Source organism: Vulpes vulpes, chromosome 11 (assembly GCF_048418805.1).
Source record: "Vulpes vulpes isolate BD-2025 chromosome 11, VulVul3, whole genome shotgun sequence".
NCBI lineage: Eukaryota > Metazoa > Chordata > Mammalia > Carnivora > Canidae > Vulpes > Vulpes vulpes.
In genome coordinates this window covers 98,073,975-98,094,559 of record NC_132790.1, presented here as the reverse complement: position 1 = coordinate 98,094,559, position 20,585 = coordinate 98,073,975, and the positions used below count along the sequence as shown (strand labels likewise).

The 20,585-nt window shown below is 47.0% G+C and overlaps 1 protein-coding gene and 1 long non-coding RNA gene across 2 annotated transcripts; one reads left to right on the top strand and one right to left on the bottom strand.

The window, feature by feature from the left end:
• Positions 1-2,542: 2,542 nt before the first annotated feature.
• RAP2B (RAP2B, member of RAS oncogene family) lies at positions 2,543-13,915 on the bottom strand. Its single transcript, XM_025989551.2, has one exon. The coding sequence runs from the start codon at positions 13,557-13,559 to the stop codon at positions 13,008-13,010; it is 552 nt and encodes a 183-aa protein (XP_025845336.2). The 5' UTR covers positions 13,560-13,915; the 3' UTR covers positions 2,543-13,007.
• A 1,582-nt stretch (positions 13,916-15,497) lies between these two features.
• Positions 15,498-19,189, top strand: LOC112932800 (uncharacterized). Its single transcript, XR_003237561.2, has 2 exons — positions 15,498-16,217; positions 16,434-19,189. It is a non-coding gene; the product is annotated as an uncharacterized lncRNA (long non-coding RNA).
• Positions 19,190-20,585: the final 1,396 nt, after the last annotated feature.

Below are 20,585 nucleotides of genomic sequence, written 5' to 3'. Positions count from 1 at the left end.
GGGAGAGAGAGAGAAAGAGAGGATCTCAAGCAAACTCCCCGCTGAGCATGGAACCCAATGTGGGGCCTGGTCTCAGAGACAATGACCTGAGCCAGAATCAAGAGTCTGGCACTTAGCCACCTGTGCCACCCAGGTGCCCCAATACTATTAAGTTTAATAAGAGTCTGCCATTCTGAAAAACAGAATTCCAGGTGTTCAAATTAAAAAACATACAGTAATTTAAGAAACAAATGTCTAAGGTGAGAAAAATCCAGTGTGTGATAACAGAAATTCTAATTGTTAGCTACTGGTTATTTGTATTACAGAATAATTTATGTTTTCAGATGATTCTGAGACGGGGCCATTAAAAAGTGAGTTTCTTAATTTTACTCTAAATGTAATTAAATCTGCGGCACCTGGTTGGGTCTGCCCAGCATCTGACTCTGTTCCAGCTCAGGTCATGGTCCCAAGGATGTGAGATTAAACTGCCTGTAGGGCTCTGTGCTCAGCGCAGAGTCTGCTTGTCCCTCTCCCTCCCTGTCTCTCAGATAAATAAATAAATCTTAAAAAAAAAACATGAGTACATTTTATGTAGTTTTTTTCATAATTATACCCATTGCCTCAACCAAAGCATAACCCGCATTTGGAAAACCAATGCAAAGCAGGGACAAGTTTATAAAAAAAAAAAAAAAAAAAAAAAAAAAAAAAAAAAAAAGCCAATTTCCCGAAAGTTCTGTCTGGAAGTCTTTTGATTTTGTTCCTGACAACTTTTCAGAAAATTTAAGTCCCATTAACACTATAATAGCATTGCTATTCCAAACTATAATTTTTTATGATTAAATGATTAAAGAACGGGCCACAGGTTTCATTCTATAATGTTTGCCTACAGTTGATGCAGAACTTTGGAATATTCTAACCCTTCTGGTAATTGTAACCTATTTTTAGGGTTCTCATCAAACTTGCTTTCTTTCCCCTTGTGACTAGGTGTTCATTCATTTATTTGTTCGCTCATTCATTCAACGGAGTGTTGATTCATGCCAGCCTCTCTTCTAGGTGGTGGGGATAAAGGATGAGTCTTGCCCTTATAGACTTAACTTCTCATAGAGAGAACTAGTAATAAAATTCAATGTATAAACCTATTACATACATTAAAGGCACAGCTGGATTCTTATTCTTGGTACAATGCTTCCTTGGTGCTCAATAGTTAATGATGAACGCATCCTTCATGGTTTACGGATAGCTAAAATAAAACAAGGATAACAAATTAAATATATATTTGACCTCACCATCTTCTATAATGCAGTCTTCCAACTACATTGTCTGATAATTATTTTTCGAGACTCCAAATTCAAGATCTGTAATACCAGTTTAAGAAACTTCATCTGTGCGTTTTATATAGTATGAATTTATTTATTTATTTATTTATTTATTTATTTATTTATTTATTTATTAAAATTTTTATTTATTTATGATAGTCACAGAGAGAGAGAGAGAGAGGCAGAGACATAGGCAGAGGGAGAAGCAGGCTCCATGCACCGAGAGCCTGACGTGGGATTCGATCCCGGGTGTCCAGGATCGCGCCCTGGGCCAAAGGCAGGCGCCAAACCGCTGTGCCACCCAGGGATCCCTACATTATGAATTTAAATGTGCATTTTGATATAATTATTTTTTCCTGATTCAAAATATAAAATATTATGATTGAAATCCTAAGTAAATCCTTCTTCTATTACTTAGCAATCCTCCTGTTCCCAATCTGCAGATTCTACAAACACAGCATCAATCTCCACCTTCCTCCACTTTCTATTCCCGGAAACCACACACTTAATCTAAAGAAAGATGAAAGTTAATTAGAGTTATATTGCATATATTAACCATGGCATGAAGCAGGGAGTTATATAAGAGAGTAAATTATGGTTGCTATAGGAACCATAATTTAGTATTTTGGGCAAAAGCTTTAACTCTATTCAGGTCAACTATTTTAAAGAATAATACCAAGAGGAAACTACTCTGAAAGCTCAATTTTTAAAAATAACAAACTTAGAGAGATTTTATTTTTGCTCTAAAATGCATATAAAGAATAGCCAAGAAAATACTTGTTTCACAAATTGAATAAGGAAATGAAATTTCGGTGGCACTGATATTGACAACAATCATAAAATTCCTCACTTTCTCTACCGTATTCCTGGTCTCCTACTGCTTAGTGACACCAGACTCTACGCAAAGTTTGTATTCTCATAGTAGACACGTAAAAATCAGTTTCCTGTCGTCTCCTGAGGTTCTGATCCGTGACACTTTAAAAAATATTTGGAATTAATTGCAGACAGCCAAGTCTCTTCGTATTCCCTGGCAAATGAAAGACTGAGTTTTTTTAATAGTCGAAATGGGCCCAATTTGGGAAGTAAGGGGACAAAGAAAGAATTTAGATGGTCAGAAAATTTTTGTAATGTGACGATTGGCGATTCTCCCCGTATGGCACTGTGTTACCATGCTGATACATTTTCATCATAGAGTTGTTTTTTTTTTTTTTCTAAATTGCATGCTAAAATGACTAAACAGAAATAACTTTCTAGGAGGCCAACATTTCGTTTATTTATTTCTAGTGTGTTATTACTCTATACAGTATCCAAAATGGTTAACAGCAAAATGGCACGATAGCCCCACTGTGCATGCGTTTTTGATGCTTCCCTATAGGCTAGTACAAATCAATTTTAGTACTTGTAATTAAGAGGGCAGATATTTTGCCAAAATCACCAGCACCATGATAAATCCAAACAACTACCGTATGACTTTTGGATAACTCACATACATGCTTTTTTTCTATTCATAAACGCTATTCCTCTGAGGAAAAGGTTAAAAAGAACAATTGTTAGTAATCTGCTACAAAATGTAAAATAGAGAGCCTTCGTGATAGATAGCACTTTAAGAAAATAATTACCACCTGTTTCTTTTTTCAAATATCAGTCAAATGGTAATTAATCAAAGAAAAGGGAGAATTTCATTTCCATGGAAAACGTTGCATTGGAAAATCATTCTCAGCTATGAAAAGTAAACACAAATAATGACATTGCAAAAACATCCTACACAATTAATTTATGTGTTTAAATTTATGAACACATATATTTTCTTGGCTACTGGCTACAGTGATTCATAACTGAATATTCCTCTCATTCTAAACTTTTTAATTAGAAAGAAAACATAACGCTCCCCAAAGCCAGTCAACGCTAGAGATAAGATTAAAAAAAAAAATGTTGCAGAACAGCACAGATCATAAAAGAGGAAAACGAATATAAGAAAAACAGGAAATTTAGATAAACCAAATGTTTTCTCTATCTTAATTATGACCACGTCGCCAATTAAATGGGATGTTACCATTCTCGATTTAATACAAAGATACTACAGAGAATGAAATATTTCTATTAACACCGTTCACTGTTAACACAAGATTATTCTCAAATTTGAGAAGCCAGTTCAAGAAGCACCCAAATCACTCATCCACTCTCACCAAACAGTACTTTTTATTGTGCAGAATTATTTCATTTACCGCCTACCTTTCTTAGAGAGCCTCTTCTGGCTGATTAGAGCCTTTTGATGGGCTTGGAGATTGTTCTCGCTCAGTTACAAAACTGCTATATCTCCCACTTCACTAGGAATGTTAGATTTCCAAATGTGCCCGGCTATGAAATGTAGAATCACCATGGTCCCACCCCTCGGGTGTCTAATTGTCTAGTTGCTTAAAGTTTTTAGGGACTGAATTGCACAGGTTTTAAAATATCTATTCCATCTAAAACTTAAGAACGAAAACAACCATGTCTGGTTCAGAAAAAAAAAAAAAATCAAATATCCATGGTCACTGAGTTAATTCCACATTAATGAACTTGCTGACAAGACACTTAATGCTGTGTTTCAGGGGTTGGCAGCCAGCATCTGTGCTGGCTTGAGACACCAGATTCCAGAGGCACTTCATTACAAAGCCCTCACCACCGCCTCTGCTGTCCCCTTCTTGCCAGCCTGGCTAAGGGGTCTGGGCACAGGCAGGTGTGTGCAGTTAACCAGCAGGAGTCCCCCTTGGACAAACTCAGTCCGTTTGTTCTGAAGGTAGCTAAGAAAAAGGAAGGAAGGAAAGGGAGGGAGGGAGGGAGGGAGGGAGGAATTGTAAAAAGGCAAAAAATAAAGAGGGACAGGATGCATAAAACACATCCTTTCTCCCCCAAAGTGAGGAGTCCAGATGTCGAACAGGGGCCTGGATAAACAGGGAAGAGATTGTGAGGTGAAGTGGAGGAAGCTGAGTAAGGCTGAAAACCTCCCAGATGTCTCCCAGTGGAGGCTCGAGGGACCCCAAACAGAACTAAAGCACCGTTGCCCTTCACTTCCCTTTCAGGATCCCTCCCACACATCTAGGTCCCTCTACTTAGTCACCAGCGCGCCCGAATGACTAGCCAAGTTCCCCACCCCGACCAGAGCACACCTTCCTTTGAAATCATAGTCCTCCTTCCAAGGTCACTGAAATCCCCAATAAATCTCAATCCCTGAATATTGCGCTTTTCTCTTACGTGTGGATTTGATGAGCTGATCAAAGTGCCTCATCCCAAGCACGGCAGAGAACACGGCTATTGCAACAGAAGAGCATTCGCTGTAATGCTCTGGAATAAGGGAATCTGTTTGTTTAAATGTTGGACCTTACAGGAGTCTCTTGGAGTAAGGAAAGTCCCAGGTTTACTATCGGTTCAGCCTCTCTCTCCTCTGGGTTTAAGCCTGCCTCCTCCTTCTCTACGTGGTCCGGTGCAGAGCGATGGTTCCCAACCGGGGGCTGTTGGGCCCCTGGCCCAGGGAATGATTTGGCAACGTCTGCAGATCTTTTTGATTGTCTGGGTTGAGGGGCTTCTTCGACTGGCATCTAGTGGGTAGAGGCCAGGGATGCCGCTAAACCTTCCCCGATGCACAGGACAGCAGCCCCCCACAAACAGCTATCATCGAGCCCAGAATGTTAATAGTCCTGAGGCTGAGGAACCCTGAGTTAGAGTCAACTCTGTGACAGTAGCATGATCCCGCCATCCCATAGGCTTCCTCACCCTTGGCTGGTGGCAGAAATAAGCCTCAATTAATCCTGAGTCACAGTGAATCACGGATCTGCACGCAAGGAAATGCTGCGGGCTGGAGGAAGGCAGGAGGAGTAGGGGTGTGGGCTGAGGGACCCATCCACCTGGCGCCCTGCCCTCCGGGCCCCTCCAGCTCCATCGCCCTCTCCTGCCTGAGCAACCGGGGTACCCAACAGCCCGCCGAACGCTACCTGGATGACTCAGGAAAATATTTTATTGCCCTTCCCACTCTTTATGCCTCCTTGATAACAAAATAGTCCTGGTTTGTACAAAAATGCAGGAAAAAACAGTTTTGTTCTTTGCAGTAGGTTTCTGTTTGTTGTCCCTGCCTTTCAAGGTAGATGATTCGCTTCAGAAAAGAGATTGCACGTGGGCTATTTCTCATTTGGGGACCTCTGCTGAAGAGTAGTGAGGAAGAAGGGAGGGCCTGGAGATATTTTTAGGCAGCCCTAAATATCTTAAAATGAATATTCCTATGATCGAACTCATTTTTTTTTAAAAAAAACATCCTTCATTAGTTTTTAAAATAAAGCACAGAGACTATGCGCGACCCTGAAGACAATGCCTGTTTAGTGGGCAGCTCTCTCTAGCTAGTTGGATCTGTTTCAGTCTGGAATTCAGACATAGCCCGGAAGACACTTCTCTCTTTACACTATTACACAGAAAACACATTTATATAGTCATTAGGTAATCAGTTCTTAGATTTTTTTTTTATCAATTAATACAGATTACATTTGTAACAGAGAAAACCATTTGCGTAAACCACATGTGGATGAATGAAATGATGCACAAAAAGAAAACTAACAAGTACTATGACGAAATAAAGCTAATTAACCAAACTCAGAGTAAAGAACTCCAAACCCAAGCCTTTTCTCTACTAGACGATAAATGAATGACGTTGAGATCAAACTCAAGAATATGCTTTCGCAATCCTCTTACCCACTTGCAATGCAGAATGCAAAACTATCTAAAATAGATTTTAAAATATATTTTGTTGGCATATACGTTCATATAGAATTGGGCTAGTACAGATCTCCACAGAGGCTCTTTCCTTGAATGAGACATAATGTTAGTCTTTAAAGAGAATGTTTAAAACTATTAGATTGATATCAATATGCATGACATTAAATAACATGAAAATATTCTGAATTCATGACTAAAACCAAATTTTGAACGCTTTTTATAAACGGTCAGATAGATGTAAAATATTAAGACCTTTGCTTTAGCTATAAAACTATAAGTAACAAATTTGCATCTCATAAATGGTTCTATCGTCAGATTAAAAAAATAGGTGGCGAAGTACCTTCAGATGAACTATTCAGCTATCTCTGTAGTTCTCGTACTGTCCACGTTCAAAAAGTACGTTGGTAATTCGGGAGATAGTCTACATAGAACAGTCACTGGAAATCATCTTGCAAACTGCAGGAGGCTAATAGTGACATCTCCCTTCAGTTTCCATGGTTTTACAATAACCGCTGTTATTGTTACCTCGTACAGCTTGTTGCCCAACACCTCCTTCTCAGAGCCTCCCTCCAATAAGTACGAAAGGCGTGAGAACCGGAGCTTTTGTAGAAATTGCTGTAAGCTGCACAAACTTAAAGTGTCAGCTTAATTCTTTGGCACACTCATTTTTTAGAAGATCATCTCCCACAAAAGAGACATCTTACCCTGCATCTTCTTCACGTGAAGAACCCCCCCCCCAAAAAAAGATTGTTTGCCAACAACTGCTTCTTTTTGGAAAGAATCTAAATTGTATTTTCCCTTTTCGTTTCCTCATTTAAAGTTCTTTGTTGTTGTTTTTTTAAACAGTGGCTGCAGATCTCCTGTCTTTCCCTCCATTTTCCCCTCTTCCCCTTGACATGAAAGTATGGAAGCAACCTGGTCTCCTATTTCTCAATGTTCCCTTTTAGCTAACCTCCAAAAGGAAGTTGGAAACGCACAAAATTTCGGAGTTTCACATGCAACAGAACAACTATTAGTTACTCAAACCTCATGGGATCCATTTTTATTTGCAATATCCACATACCGTTCAAAGTGAAGTTCCAATTCTCAGCAAGTTTACCTTCTCTATCTGCCTGCCAGGCAGACCTGCAGTATCATGTTAAAATTGATGGCACATGTAGCTGACCATTTCCATATATTCCTTTCGTTTAATATATACTATTTTTGCACAGTTTACAGCGATGAAAGGACAATACTGTTGCTCCTTTGCCTGGCTTCCTCCTACTTGAGCTTTAGTCCTTACACCACAGCCAATAGTAGGTGCTCAACAAATGCTTACTGAATAAGGAATAAATCAGTTGCAGCTACGAACTTCCACTGCAAACATCTTCTTGACCAAGAAATCATCTAGGGCCATTTTGGGCCACCTGTATGCTGAAGGCATCAGTAATCCTTCTCTTCTCTATTAAAAAAAAAAAAAAAAGTGTGTTTGTTACACTTGCAGAGTTACCACAGGTAAACCAACCAACCAAACATATTCCAATCTCCGATAAACTTAGCCACACATAATTTTGTCAGACAATTCATTTAAAAAAAAAAAATGTTGTTTTAGTCAGGTGGATCAAAAAAGCACATAATTTCCTCTTCTAAGAAAACATCTCCTCAGAGTTTTCTGTTTAAAACCAAAGGAAGGCTACGAAATTGCTGTGCCCTCCAATTTACAAAGCAGATGAACACTCCTTCCAAAGGATTCGGGTGCAGAAGGGAACAAGGTGCGCGGTGGGAGGTTTATCGTGCGCGTGGTCTCAGAATGCACAACAGTGTACCCCCAGGACACTGAACGGATGCCTGGAAAGTCCAGCTAAGAGCCTTGAGCGTATGTATCCACATACCTACATGGGACATACATGTGCTTACCACGACCTGCAGACTTAAATTCTCTAGTTTTTGTGGGTTTTTTTTTTCTTTTTTAGAATCCTTGCTGGGATATGTTAAGGTCCTTGCTTCTTAACCTTGAAGCAAAGAGAAGACAAGCATCAAGATGTTCTTTTTCACAATTTTTGAGGGGAAGGAAAGTTACTCCTGATTACTTAGGCTGTGCCCCTGGTCTTCCCATCGTAGTCAACTTCTGAAGTTAACACCGAAAACCACAGCCAAACTGTTCACATAAATTAACTGAAAATGCTCAAACGCTCTACCTGCCGTGTGTCTGTAGTGGGCCACGTGCCAGTTTTGAACAGTCTGATTGTACATGGTCTCTGCCCTCTCGAGCTATAAATTTCAATCAAGATTCTTTTATGACTTTGGGGTAGGCAGCGCTCTGAAATGTGAGCCGTGGGCCGAGTCCCTCCCTCCCTATCTAGGTGGCTCCTGATACAGTTAGTTCTCGATCGATCGGAGTTTGGACTAGTTTATTGGCTTTCCAAGTGTGATGATCCCTGCATCAGCAGGATCAACCTCATCTGGAAACTTGGCTGGAAAGGAAAATAGGAGCTCACGCCTGCCGAGACACACTAAATAAGAAACTAGAAGAAAGGCCCAGCAATACCTGTTTTAACCTCCAGGTGATTTTGACAGGTAGTCAAGTTTAAAAACCTCTGGCTAGGATAATCCTAAAGGCTTCTTCTCAAACCGTCAAAATCCATTGTTACGAAGTCAAATATGCCTCCTGGAACTAGCACCATGTTCAGTCAAATGCACTTAATGATCCCTAGTAGTCTGAGTAAGAGATCACAGTAAGAAATACCACATTGTTAGTACTTAGGAATTAGGTACATTTTCACAAGGACAACATTTTATGTATATAGCAAGCTTTTCCCAATTAAGCGGACGGTGTGACAAGTGTTTGATATCATTTTGACTAACAGTGGTGATCTCCAAATTAAATCTTTGTTTCCTTTGTAAGAAGGCAGCTTATTCCAGCGATCGTGGAAAGTAAATATGTACTTTTTGTGACATTTTGCATCTATTTCTCAAGGCCGGCTGCTGCGAGCAGGGTTCTTTCACTTTCCCACCCTACCTGTGAGAAATACTGGACTTTGGCTCGAGAGATGCAATTACATGCTGGTGAAACTTCCATTCATGAAACTACCAGAACAGGCCAAAGAAACGAAGCATTTTAGGACCGCCTCCAGCAGAAAAGGTTAACCAATCGGGAAGAGCGAAGCCTCTAGACTTCTAAAGAACTCTAACCCCAAAACGGATCTGATCCTAAAACGGGATTCAGGGAGGTCTATTTCTCCAGTTAACGACCTAGAAAGTGTTCTTGCTTAAGAACCCCAACTCCCAAACATGACAATGGTTAAGACTTCCAACAATGACACCTTCCATTTTTCTGAGGGTCTTACCAAAGGAGGACAAAAATCATCCTTTGAATAGACCTAAAGCTTGGATAACAGGGACCAAAAGGAACAGCAGGGGTCAAGTTTAAAAAGTTAGCTTTTGATCTCCCAGCTCAAGGCTCCTTTCCCACCCAGTTTCCATGGGGGCAGGTGAGGCCTGCCTTACAGCCCACTCCCTGGCTTCCTTGGACACTCTCAGGTCAACCCAGCTTTTTTCATGGAAACAAATGCTTCTGTCTTTTCACACCAGACTCCATACTCCAGGGGGCTCCTACTAGCCCAATAAACTGAGTAGTCTTTAAGAACAATGCCCCCAATATCTGTCAATTTTGTCAAGAAAATAATGGAGAAAGCTACAAAACCCAGAACTACTACGTCTCTGCTCCAGGCACGCACACAAAATTGCTTTTCATGGAGAATCCAGGAAGCATTTATCTTACAGTACTCAGTGAAAGCATATTAAAGTCTGCCCTGGCATCTCACACCTATAAAGTATTAGTCATGCAAGTGACTAAATGCTGTGTGAAGATGATTAATGCACCCAGCAACCTAGTCCATGTCCAATTTGCCGTTTTCAAATTCTCCGTTTCAGGAGTATATACATGTCTTAGGTTAGTTAGATATTTTGGCAGCACTTTATGTCAAAAGGCTTAAAAAAAAAAAAACCAACAAAGCCATAACTCAACAGTCACCAAATGCCTTTAAAAAAAAAAAAAAAAAAGTCCTTCACATAGAACCTGGTAGAGGTCTTCAGAATCTTCAACACTTTGAATCTACCAAAGAACTGAATTCATTCAAATGCAAGGCAATATTTGCAAAGACATAAATTTGAGTTGTTTCTTAATTTCTCTATTTATCACGTACATACTGCCTTCCAACCGAGTGATTCTAACCTTATGTAAGATCAAGAATGGGAAAAAAAAAAAAAAAAAAAGCCATAGGACCATCACAGGCAAATTCTCTCTTTCTCCACCATGCTGGAATATTGAGTGACAGGTCACATGGGCCAAGGACACATTTTTAAGGCAAGATGTTAATACAGCTTTAAAGACGCCTGTGGCCTGTAACTTCTTTTGGCTTCCCCCACAGATGACTTCACCTACACTTCACACAGCTAAGGTGTATCGTGTGCTCTTGATATACAGTCATATACTTTCTTTTATTCTACACAGAGGTTATATTAGTAAAGTGGCCCTTAAGTAAAATAAAATACAATACGAAGCTCACACTGCCTCCTACTGTTAGAAGGAAAATTTCATGAGGTCAAAATGGTCCACAAATTGCAGTTTAATGAGAGTAAGGGGTCTATCTTATTTTTTTCCTTTCTCTCCTTTTTTTTAGATATAATGACCTATTTTCAAACCAAAACCTCAAGTATTAAGACACGGTCTGCAACCCACACAAATGCACTGCAGAAAACCCTAGTAGGAACGACTTCAGAATTGGAAATCATGTTCCTCAAACATGTTTTTGACTTTGTATGTGATGTAATTAAACAAAAACATTGAAAAAAAAAAAAAAAAGAGGAAGAAGAAAGAAAGACCGAAAGCAAGAAAGAAAAAGAAAGGTTAAAAGCACTACCCTGCCTGGTCGGGTGACTGGTGACTTTACCAAATCTAAGGCAGTATTAGGAGTTGGTTTCTCCCCTTCCCTACCCACAGTGATGTCAACTGCTCCCTGTCAGCAGAACAGATTCAAAATCCTGCTTATCTTGTAGTCAAATGGTAATGGCCATACCCTCAGGGCTTCCTAGACCTTTAAGATTTTTTCCATATTTACGGGAGTTGGAAGTAATGTCACCCAACTTGTCACTGAGGTATTTCTGCTGGGGGCATCATGCACCTGCTGCCCCTATCCACCTCAGCCTCGATACTGTATTAAATTCACTGAATATGAAACACAGAAACACAAACAATAGTTTTGGATTTGTTTCTTTAAAAATGACATCTGTATTAAAAGTCTTAAAATGGAGAGACAATGATTAAACGCGTGTCTGGAATTAAAAATTACAATTAGTGAGAATTCTCTTGGTACATCACAACAGGAAAATTTTGTTCTTTGCTTCTGGAGGAACACCCTAGAACAGATAACCAAAAAAAAATTTAAAAATAATACAAAGGGGAGCTAAATACCTGAACATTTGAACAAAATGAAGCCAGATAAAAAAGAAAGGGGAAAAAAAAAAACCAAAAAAAAAAAAATCAAAAACAAACAAACAAAAAAACCAACCAAAACCATTGCAAGACATGGAAATTACATTTTAAAGGCTGGAAATAATAAAGAAATTCACCAAACAACAGGCCCTATTGTCCTGGCTCCTTCAGGAAGATTACAGAAAGGAAACTAGGAAGTGGTTTGGGGAATAGCAGATTCTGGGTTATGGTGGGAAGTTCACAGGTTGGCACCGGCTGGAACAGCTGAGTTTTGAAGGCACTCTGCAGACACAGGGGTGCTGGGGCCCTGAATCACATTTTTGAAGTCTTTGTACTGTATTTTAAAGAGCTAGTCATCAAAACCTGTCACTGCCAACCAAAAAGAAAAGCTAAACTTAAAAAAAAAACAAAAAACAAAAAAGAAACCCAAAGAAACACACACACACACACACACAACAGTACACACAAAAATGTGCAGATCTGTAACATTTTTTTTTCACAGCTGATAAAAAAAAAAAAAATACTACCGTTCTCCCCCAGACTCCCCTTTGATACAGTAGGTAAACAAAATAGATTTTTTTTTTTCCACAAATATCAGCAGACACTTTCTGGCACCCCACACTGCATTGGCATCAGTGTTTACAGTCCCAGTTCAGATGTGCATACTTCAGATTGGATACACTGTAACAAGAATCCAACTTTGCATAGACATCCTTAGAATCACAATCAGTCACAGGGTTGCCCTTCCAAGCTGGCAGAAAAGGAACCCGATCTTTAATTTCCAGCTCCTCCTGGAAAAAAAAAAAAAAAAAAAAAAAAAGGAAAGGAAAAAAAAAAAAAAAAAAAAGCCAACACAAAAGTTTCTTCCCTTCCTCCTGTCCTGCTCCTTCATTTGGTTCTCCCGGACTTCCTTCCATGTGGAACTACAAAAAGGGGTGGTTGGAGGCAAAAGGGAAAAAAAAAAAAAAAAAAAAAAAAGTCGCCCCCTCCCTTTCTACCTCCCCACCCCATTGATTGATTTATTTTTTATGTATTTTCGTTTTCTTTTTTTTTTGCAGGCTGAAACTTTGGCCCGTGTCGAGCTGCCCACACAGCGCCCTAACGGCTCCTTACACGGGGAGTGTGGGGTGGAAAAATCCGCGTCTCCCGGGGTCCACGAGCAGCGCGCATGCAGCAGGAGCCGCGCTGCACCGGGGCTGCACCGGGGCTGCACCGGGGCTGCACCGGGGCTCGGAGGGGGGAGGTCGGCGGAGGTCGGCGGAGGTCGGCGGAGGTCGGCGGAGGTCAGCGGAGGTCGGCGGGGGTCGGGAGCCGGGCGGTGCAGCCCAGCCGGGCCCCCAGCGCCCCCGCCCCCGCCCCGGGGCCGAGGCACAGCGGCCCGCGAGGTCCGCGCGAGCGCAGCGCATCCCCCGCGCGGGGGCGCTGGGGGCGGGGGCGCCGGGGGCGCGGGCGCCGGGGGCGGGGGCGGGGGCGCCGGGGGCGCGGGCGCGGGCGGCTCAGAGGATCACGCAGGCCGAGCAGCAGCCCTCGTCGCCGTTGGGCTGCGCCGCGTAGTTCATCTGCCGCACGATCTCCGCGAACAGCTCGTCCACCGAGGCTTTGTTTTTGGCCGACGTCTCCATGAAGGGGCAGCTCCACTCCTCGGCCAGGGCCTTGCCCTCGCCGTACGACACCTCGCGCTCGCCCTCCAGGTCCACCTTGTTGCCCACCAGGATCATGGGCACGCGCTCGTACCGCTTGACGCGGATGATCTGGTCCCGCATGGGCTTGATGTCCTGGAAGCTCTGCTGGTTGACCAGGCTGTACACGAGGATGAAGCCCTGGCCGTTCTTGATGTACAGGTCCCGCATGGACGCGAACTGCTCGGTGCCCGCCGTGTCCAGGATCTCCAGCACCGACGGCGACGAGTCCACCTCGATCTCCTTGCGGTAGAAGTCCTCGATGGTGGGGTCGTACTTCTCGATGAAGGAGCCGGTCACGAACTGCACGGTGAGCGCCGACTTGCCCACGCCGCCCGAGCCCAGCACCACCACCTTGTACTCTCTCATGGCTCCGCCGGCGCCCTCGCCGCGCCCGCCGCGGCCCCGTCGGGGGTGCGCGCCGCGGGGAGCCCGGGCTCGTCGGCTGCTCGACCTGCCCCCGGGCTCAGCCTGGCGGCGGCGGCGGCGCGGCGGCGGCGGCGGCGCGGGAGGACAATGCCGGCGGCCCGTGCGGCGGGAGGCGGCGGCGGCGGCGGCGGCGGCGGGCTGCCGGGGGGGCTGCTGCTACGTGCGCGCCGGCCCGGGCCGCGCGTGGCATGGGGCCCCGCAGAGCGTGCGCCCACCGCCGCGGCCCAGCGCGCTCTCCCCGCAGCCTCCGCGGGGCGACGGCTTCCTACTCGCCGCGCGCAGCCCGGCCCTCCCCGCCCCGGCGAGCATGCCCAGTGCGCCGACGGCCGCGCCCGCGCCAGCCGCCGCGCCGGGTTTTCCGGGGGGCCGGGCAGGGGGGCGGGGCCGCGCGGGGAGGGGCGGGGCCTCCCGGGAGCGGCCTGCGAGGGGCTCCGGATCCGGCACGGGGGGGCGGGGCCTGGGGCGGGGCCTCCCCAAGACCGGCCTGTGAGAGGCTCGGGGTCGGCACGGGGGCGAGGCCTCATGCGGGGGCGGGGCTTGGCCGCGCTGGGGAGGGGCGAGGGCGGAGCCTCCCCGGGAGCGGCCTGCGAGGGGCTCGGGGCTGGGCGTGGGAGGCGGGGCCTCATGCGGGGGCGGGGCTTGGGCCGCGCTGGGGCGGGGCGAGGGCGGGGCCTCCCCGGGAGCGGCCTGCGAGGGGCTGGGGGCTGGGCGTGGGAGGCGGGGCCTCACGCGGGGGCGGGGCTTGGGCCGCGCGGGGGCGGGGCGAGGGCGGGGCCTCCCCGGGAGCGGCCTGCGAGGGGCTCGGCGCTGGGCTGGGGGGCGGGGCCTCGCGCGGGGGGCGGGGCCGGGGCCTCCCCGGGAGCGGACGGCGAGGGGCGAGGGGGCGGGGCCGCGAGGGGGCGTGTCCAGGGGCGGGGCCTCCCGGGTCCTGCGAGGGGCCTGGGGCCGGGCGCGGGGTGAGCAGCGCGCGCGTGGGTGTGCACGGGGGCGGCTTGGTGCAGCGGGGCGGTGGCGCCGCGGCGTGGGCTGCGCGCTCGGCCGCTCCCGTTGTCCTGGGCGCCGGGAGACCCCGAGGGCGCTGGAGCGGCGCGCGGGGCACCTGTGCCCCCTCCCACAGCGCAGCCCCTGACACGCTCCCCGCCCCCCCGCCCGTCCCGCACAAAGGAGCCAGGCGGGGGCTGCGGCCGGCAGAGGGGAGCCCCCCGGAAGCGCGGAGGCCGGGCCGACCCCCAGCCGCACGGCCGCGGCGGCGCCGGCAGCGAGCCCGGGCATGCTCAGTGGGCGGAACAGGTTTTCGGGCTTAGAAATAGGAAGCTGGGGCCCCGCGCGGCTCACATTACCTCTCCCGGCCTCGGGCCCCATTGGCCCCGCCGCGCCCGTGTCTCCGCCCCGGCCGGGGCCCCATTGGCTGCCGCCGAGGCTCCCGCACTTGCGGCGGCTTCATTGGCGGAAAAGTAGCCTCGGCTCGCGATTGGCGCCTGCGGAGCTCGGGGCGGGGGGGGGGGCGAGGCGCAGCTGTTCCTTCCCCGCTGCTCCCCGCCCCCTCCTCCCGCCCCCCCGACCTAGCCGTTGAGGGAGCCCGGGGTGCAAAAGCAGGAGAGGGATTGAGGCGGGGAGCTCGGCGCTAAATATAGTGCGGGCTGGTGCCGCGGGCGAGCCTGGCTGCGCGGCGCCCCGAGGCCGCGGGCGCCCTGCGGGGTTTGCAAAGTGTGCGGCTGGGCGGGGGGGGGGGGGGCGGGGGCTGCAAGGGGCCACCCGGGGTGCGTGCGCCGCCCGGTCCCGGGGCGGGGGCGGGGGCGGGGATGCCCAGGCTTGTCCTTCTGCAGGCGTCTGGGTCGGGGGCGGGCCGCCTGCACGTCGGGCTGGGCTCGCGGCCGCGGGAGGGGCGGGGGCGCTGCCTCGACCTGCCCCAGCCTCCCTGCCTCCTCGCCCGGGGCCCGGTCCCGGGACCTGTCGGGGGGCCGGCGTGTGCACGAGCCCCGGAGCCGGGGGTGGGGGGGTGGGTAGGGGGGCACGAGCTGCGTCAACCCCCAGCTCCGAGTCTGCACTTTTTTTCTTGATTTTGCAAACCGAGGCCACTCGCGCTCGGCGTGCGCATCGGACGAGACGCGCCCGGCTGCGCGGCGAGCGCTGGGTTTGGGCCCCGGGTCCGGCCACGTTCGCGGGCTGACCTGCCCCGAGCCGCGGAGGCGCAGCCCCGAGTCCCCACCCGCCCCGGCGGGACGTGGGTGCAGCCGCCGCCTGGGGGGTGGGGAGGGGACTGGAGGGGAGGGGGGTGCTGGGGGGTGCCCGCCCCGCCCTCACGGTGGAGCGCAGAGAATGTGTTTTAACCTTGACTATCAGAGAGCCCGCCTCGAACTCTGTGCTTATGTAATTCTCCAGGAAAAAAAAAATAGAAAAAAAAGAAAAAGAAAAAAGCACCCCACCTGTCAGAGGCACACCCACCTCCTGCAGCCGAGGAGAACCCCCGCAGCACTGACCGGCGCTGAATGTCTGCAGAAGACACAGGCCCACACACAGGCCTTGCTACACCTGTTTTAAAGAGGAAGAAACTGAGGCCCTGGGACGTTGGGTGACTTGGCTGCGGTTTCCCAGCGGGTGAGTGGCCGGGCTAGGACCCCGGCCTCCGTGTTGGGCTGCAGAAGCTGGCGTGTGCCTCTCGGGCCCTACTGCCTCCTCTCAGGGAAGTCCCCAGGTTGTACTCTTGCTTAGGGTCAGCCTTGGGGGCCTGAGGTCAGACTGTCTCCACCCCAAGCGAGAGGGACCTCTGCCCACCGCCCCGGGGCTCTCCCCTGGTGATGCACCCTCCCGCAGGGTCAAGGAAGCTGAACTCGCTTCTAGGCCAGGCTCCAGGGAGTCAGAATTCTGGAATCCTCTGCCCAAATAGTACCCAGATCCTCCTCCTCCAGGACTTGCCTTGGACTTTTGAACTCAGTCCTGTGTCCAGGGATGGCTGTTTGTTGGGCTGAGGTGTGCTGTGGGCTCCCAGTGGGTGCAGGAAGTGTCCTCCATGGAGTCAGCTTTGCCTCCCCTCCCCTTTCCAGCCTCCTCCTTGGAAGAGTCCCGAATTCCTGATTCACACCATGCATGTAAGGAGGTATTTGTCAGGGTGAGAGGATACATGGATCCTATTTTGTTAACAGTTTGCTATCTTGATTTATGACTTAAGTATTTAGAGTAATGCTATGTGGGCCTTTCTTTGTCCTCTTGCCCACAAATACTAGGAAGGGTCCTGAGTCTGGCATAATAGAAAATACTTTGTCCTTACAGATCTGGTGTCTCGTCTCAAGAACTGGGTATCAGTTATTATCTGAGACCTTGGGCGAGTCCCTTGAGCTCTCTTGACCCTAGTTTCCCCGTCTATAAAATGGTGATAATAAAATTTGCCCTATGTACCTAGCTACGTGAGGAACCTTGGAGAGGTTCTAGTGGCCAAACCCCTCATTTTGCATCAGAGAGAAGGGAGCAAAATTAGAACCCTGGTGTCCTGGCTGCACTTTACATGGTGCCAGCCTGTCCTCAGGGAAAATAATTGACAGATAATGGATGGAAACACGCTTTTAAAGCTGCAGAGCCCCATGAATGCATGGCAGTTACTACTCTGACCCAGGTAGCCTCACAGCCTGGTCTAGAAGATTCCCTCCTCAGGACCTCAGGTCGTCACGTGGATCGGTATTACTGAATCTTGGTACCAGTACCAGAAAGATGCCACAGTGTGAATACTGTCTGTTAGGGATTCCTCGGTAGTAGTGTTTATTACGTTCAGGTGCTCTCTCACAGACAGATTTGCACTAGGACTTTGGGATTCAAAATGAAGTAAAGAAACTGATGACACATATATTTTTAGGATTGGTCACTTCCTCCTGTGAAATCTGTTAGGTGTCTTTACCTCACTTAGGGCATGAATCATTGTCTGTCCTCTACCGTAATTATTGACACGTCTGTGTCTTGTCACCCAGCACCTTGGGAATGCCTTGAGGGCAGAGGCCATATCTGGCTTATCTTTGGAGCCATCCCTGACCCTCATAACACCTAGTACAGTGCCTCCGCGGGAGGCCCTCCATAAATATCTATTGATGAAACTAGGAAGTACATTTTAATTTTTTTTTTATTATTCATTTATGATAGTCACACACAGAGAGAGAGAGAGAGAGGCAGAGACACAGACAGGGAGAAACAGGCTCCATGCACTGGGAGCCCGACGTGGGATTCAATCCCGGGTTTCCAGGATCACGCCCTGGGCCAAAGGCAGGCGCTAAACTGCTGCGCCACCCAGGGATCCCTAGGAAGTACATTTTATTCCTTTTCCAAATTCCACTTGTAGTAGAAGATTATATTAATCCATGGTGAGACATAACACTTCCTGGATCCTTAGAAAAATGTATACCGATGTTACAGTCTCCCTGAGTCATAAAAATGACTTTTAGGATGAGCAGAGTCTATCCTTATTTGGGTGGAAGCACTAAATCGGTGCTGTCTTGGAGAAAGATACCGAGCGTCCAGTGGATAAACCCTTTCTCTTTTGCACGTAACCTGAAAAGGTATTTCTAGGAAACAACCTAATGTAAAAGTTACCAGGTAAGGACTGCTTAAGCACTGACAATGTGTGTTGACAATGTATGTCGCACAAACCAGGGTACCCTCCTCCCTTGACTTTTGCTCCCACAGCGGGGACTGCTGAGCTTCTGTGACACTGAGATTGGGCCTTCGGACAATGAGATGGTTTGTTGGAATCCAGGTCTTCTAAGTCCTCAAGAACATAAGCCACCTACCTGCCTCCACGTTTACAGAAAGCAGAGCTTTATTTCATCACGCTGGTAGCTTTAGCTGATGCCACTTCTTGTTTTCTTCAAGCAATTTTATGGTTTCTTTTTCTTTTTTTTTTTTTTTTTTGGCTTTTTTTTTTTTTTATGGCCCCACTTTGCTTTTCATTTGAAAGAAGAGCATCAGTAAAGATGGAGCTATTGAGATCTAAGCAATAGGACGTCTGCAGAATGGGAGTTTCTGGGGAGAGGACCAAGGAGGAGTCTGAGGACTCTAGCGGGAAGGCTGAAGATACGTACTTTCTCTCCAACAGTCAAGAAAAAGCCAAGAGACCTGAAGCGGAGCTTGAGAGGGTGAGAAGTTGAGGAAGTTCAAGCCACAAGCAACCTTCTCTTCATAAATAAAAAATGGCAAGGCACCTGCTGTAAGAAGGGAGGGCAGGTGTGGGCTTGGGAATGAGTAGAAATGAAACTTTTTAACAGTGACTGTGCAGTACGCAGTATGATGTTGCTAACCTGCTAAATTTGGTTTACGTGAATTTGTGAAGATGCCAATTCGACTTTCTTTTTTCTTTTTTTTTTTTTTTTAAAGAAGGATCTTGATAATTCCTTTTAAGTCTGGTGGGTTTCTGTTAAAATCCCTGAGGGTTTTGTATCAACACATACAAACAAATAATTATAAAAGTAACTATGTATCTCTCACGTGTCAACCTTAGTGAAGATACACACACAAACCACTGACTTATGTGATTAAAAGTTTCATTACTAAGGGGAAATTAAATGAACTCAATAAAACTGTCTTACCTATGCGGTCTCTTGGGTTTTTCTTTCTGTTGCATGCTAAATTAAAATAAGACCTTGAGTACCTAAGCTCAGGGAAGGAGTCACTTTGAGTACTAGGATATTTGTCTAGAAAATGTTGTACTTGTGTAGGATTTTCTGTCACAATAGGAAAATAGTTATGTCATTTTCATTAGATAAGTAGCATATGTTTACGGTAAGGAATTTGGGATGTTTAAAAAAAAAAGCAGAAAGAATAAAGTAAAACTAACAAATTACCACCCTCTCCCCCCCAAATAAAAACCCTGACCTTTTTTTATATACTTTTCTTGTCTTTTATTATAGAATTATTTAAAAGGTAGAAAACCATCTCTAGTGTTCTCGTGGCTATTTGAGTTTCCAGCTCAAGGTAGGGTTCAGTTATTCTATAGCCAAGAAATTAAAAGTCAAATAAGACAAATATCTTAAGTACTCCTTTATCAAAGAATTTTCCTCTTGTATTTAATGGGTTTTCGATGGGGCTATTTGTGTCTCATAGGCTAACATTGCCCGGGAAGTTCCTTTCTTGGCAAAGTCCCCGAGGACAGCCTGGTTTGGGGGGTGTTTGGCCAGAAGGTGGGATGAAGCATGTCCAGGGTCATGACCTCCGGGCGTCAGAACACAGCGGCCTGTCTGCACAATTAGCCAGTGAATCGAGGGCTTCAGCTGCAGTCTCCCAAATGGTTTTGTCCCTCTCCAGAAATGATCTTCCTCTTTGTGGCAAACGGTCCCCGTTGATGTGTCAGCACCATTCAAAGCCTCGCTGTGACTTCTGCATCATTAACACATTTGTGCTTTCTCTGTTGCTTTGCACCCAGGCGTCCTCCCATCTCTTTTGCCCTCAGTTTTCCCCGGGGCTTATAGGAGATCTGCCCCCCTCACTCCTTCCGTGTATCCGACTGAGTTTGGGAACTGAATTATTCTCAAGGCTGCACATTCTTTATCAGGCAAAAGAAGAAGAAAAAAGCTACTTTTGCTGACATGGTTTTAGGCTGAAATTTGCTCTCAACTGTTCTCGGTGTCTGATGTGAATAGAATACCAGGCATAAGCAACATTTAAAATTGTATATTCATTGTAATAATGGAAAGGAAATTTCTGAAAATTACATGTCTGATAAATCTACTTTCTCATCGAACCTCATATGCAGTGAAATTTCCTATCTTGAATAACATGTTTTCTATAGGGTGACCCAGGAAGTTAATATTTGGTGGCTGGAAGAGAGAAATAACATTCACAGATACCACCGTATTTCCTCTGGCCAAGCTGAATAATTCTGTAAAAACAGAATAGTTTTGTTATCCTAGGAAAGCCCGTAGTTCTGAAAAGATCCTTCATTAAACGTAAATTAAAATGGTGGGAGGAGGTTGGGTTGGGCCAGTGACA

Coding starts and splice junctions, on each gene's coding strand:
- RAP2B (XM_025989551.2), bottom strand. CDS start 13,559: ATGAGAGAGTACAAGGTGGTGGTGCTGGGCTCGGGCGGCGTGGGCAAG.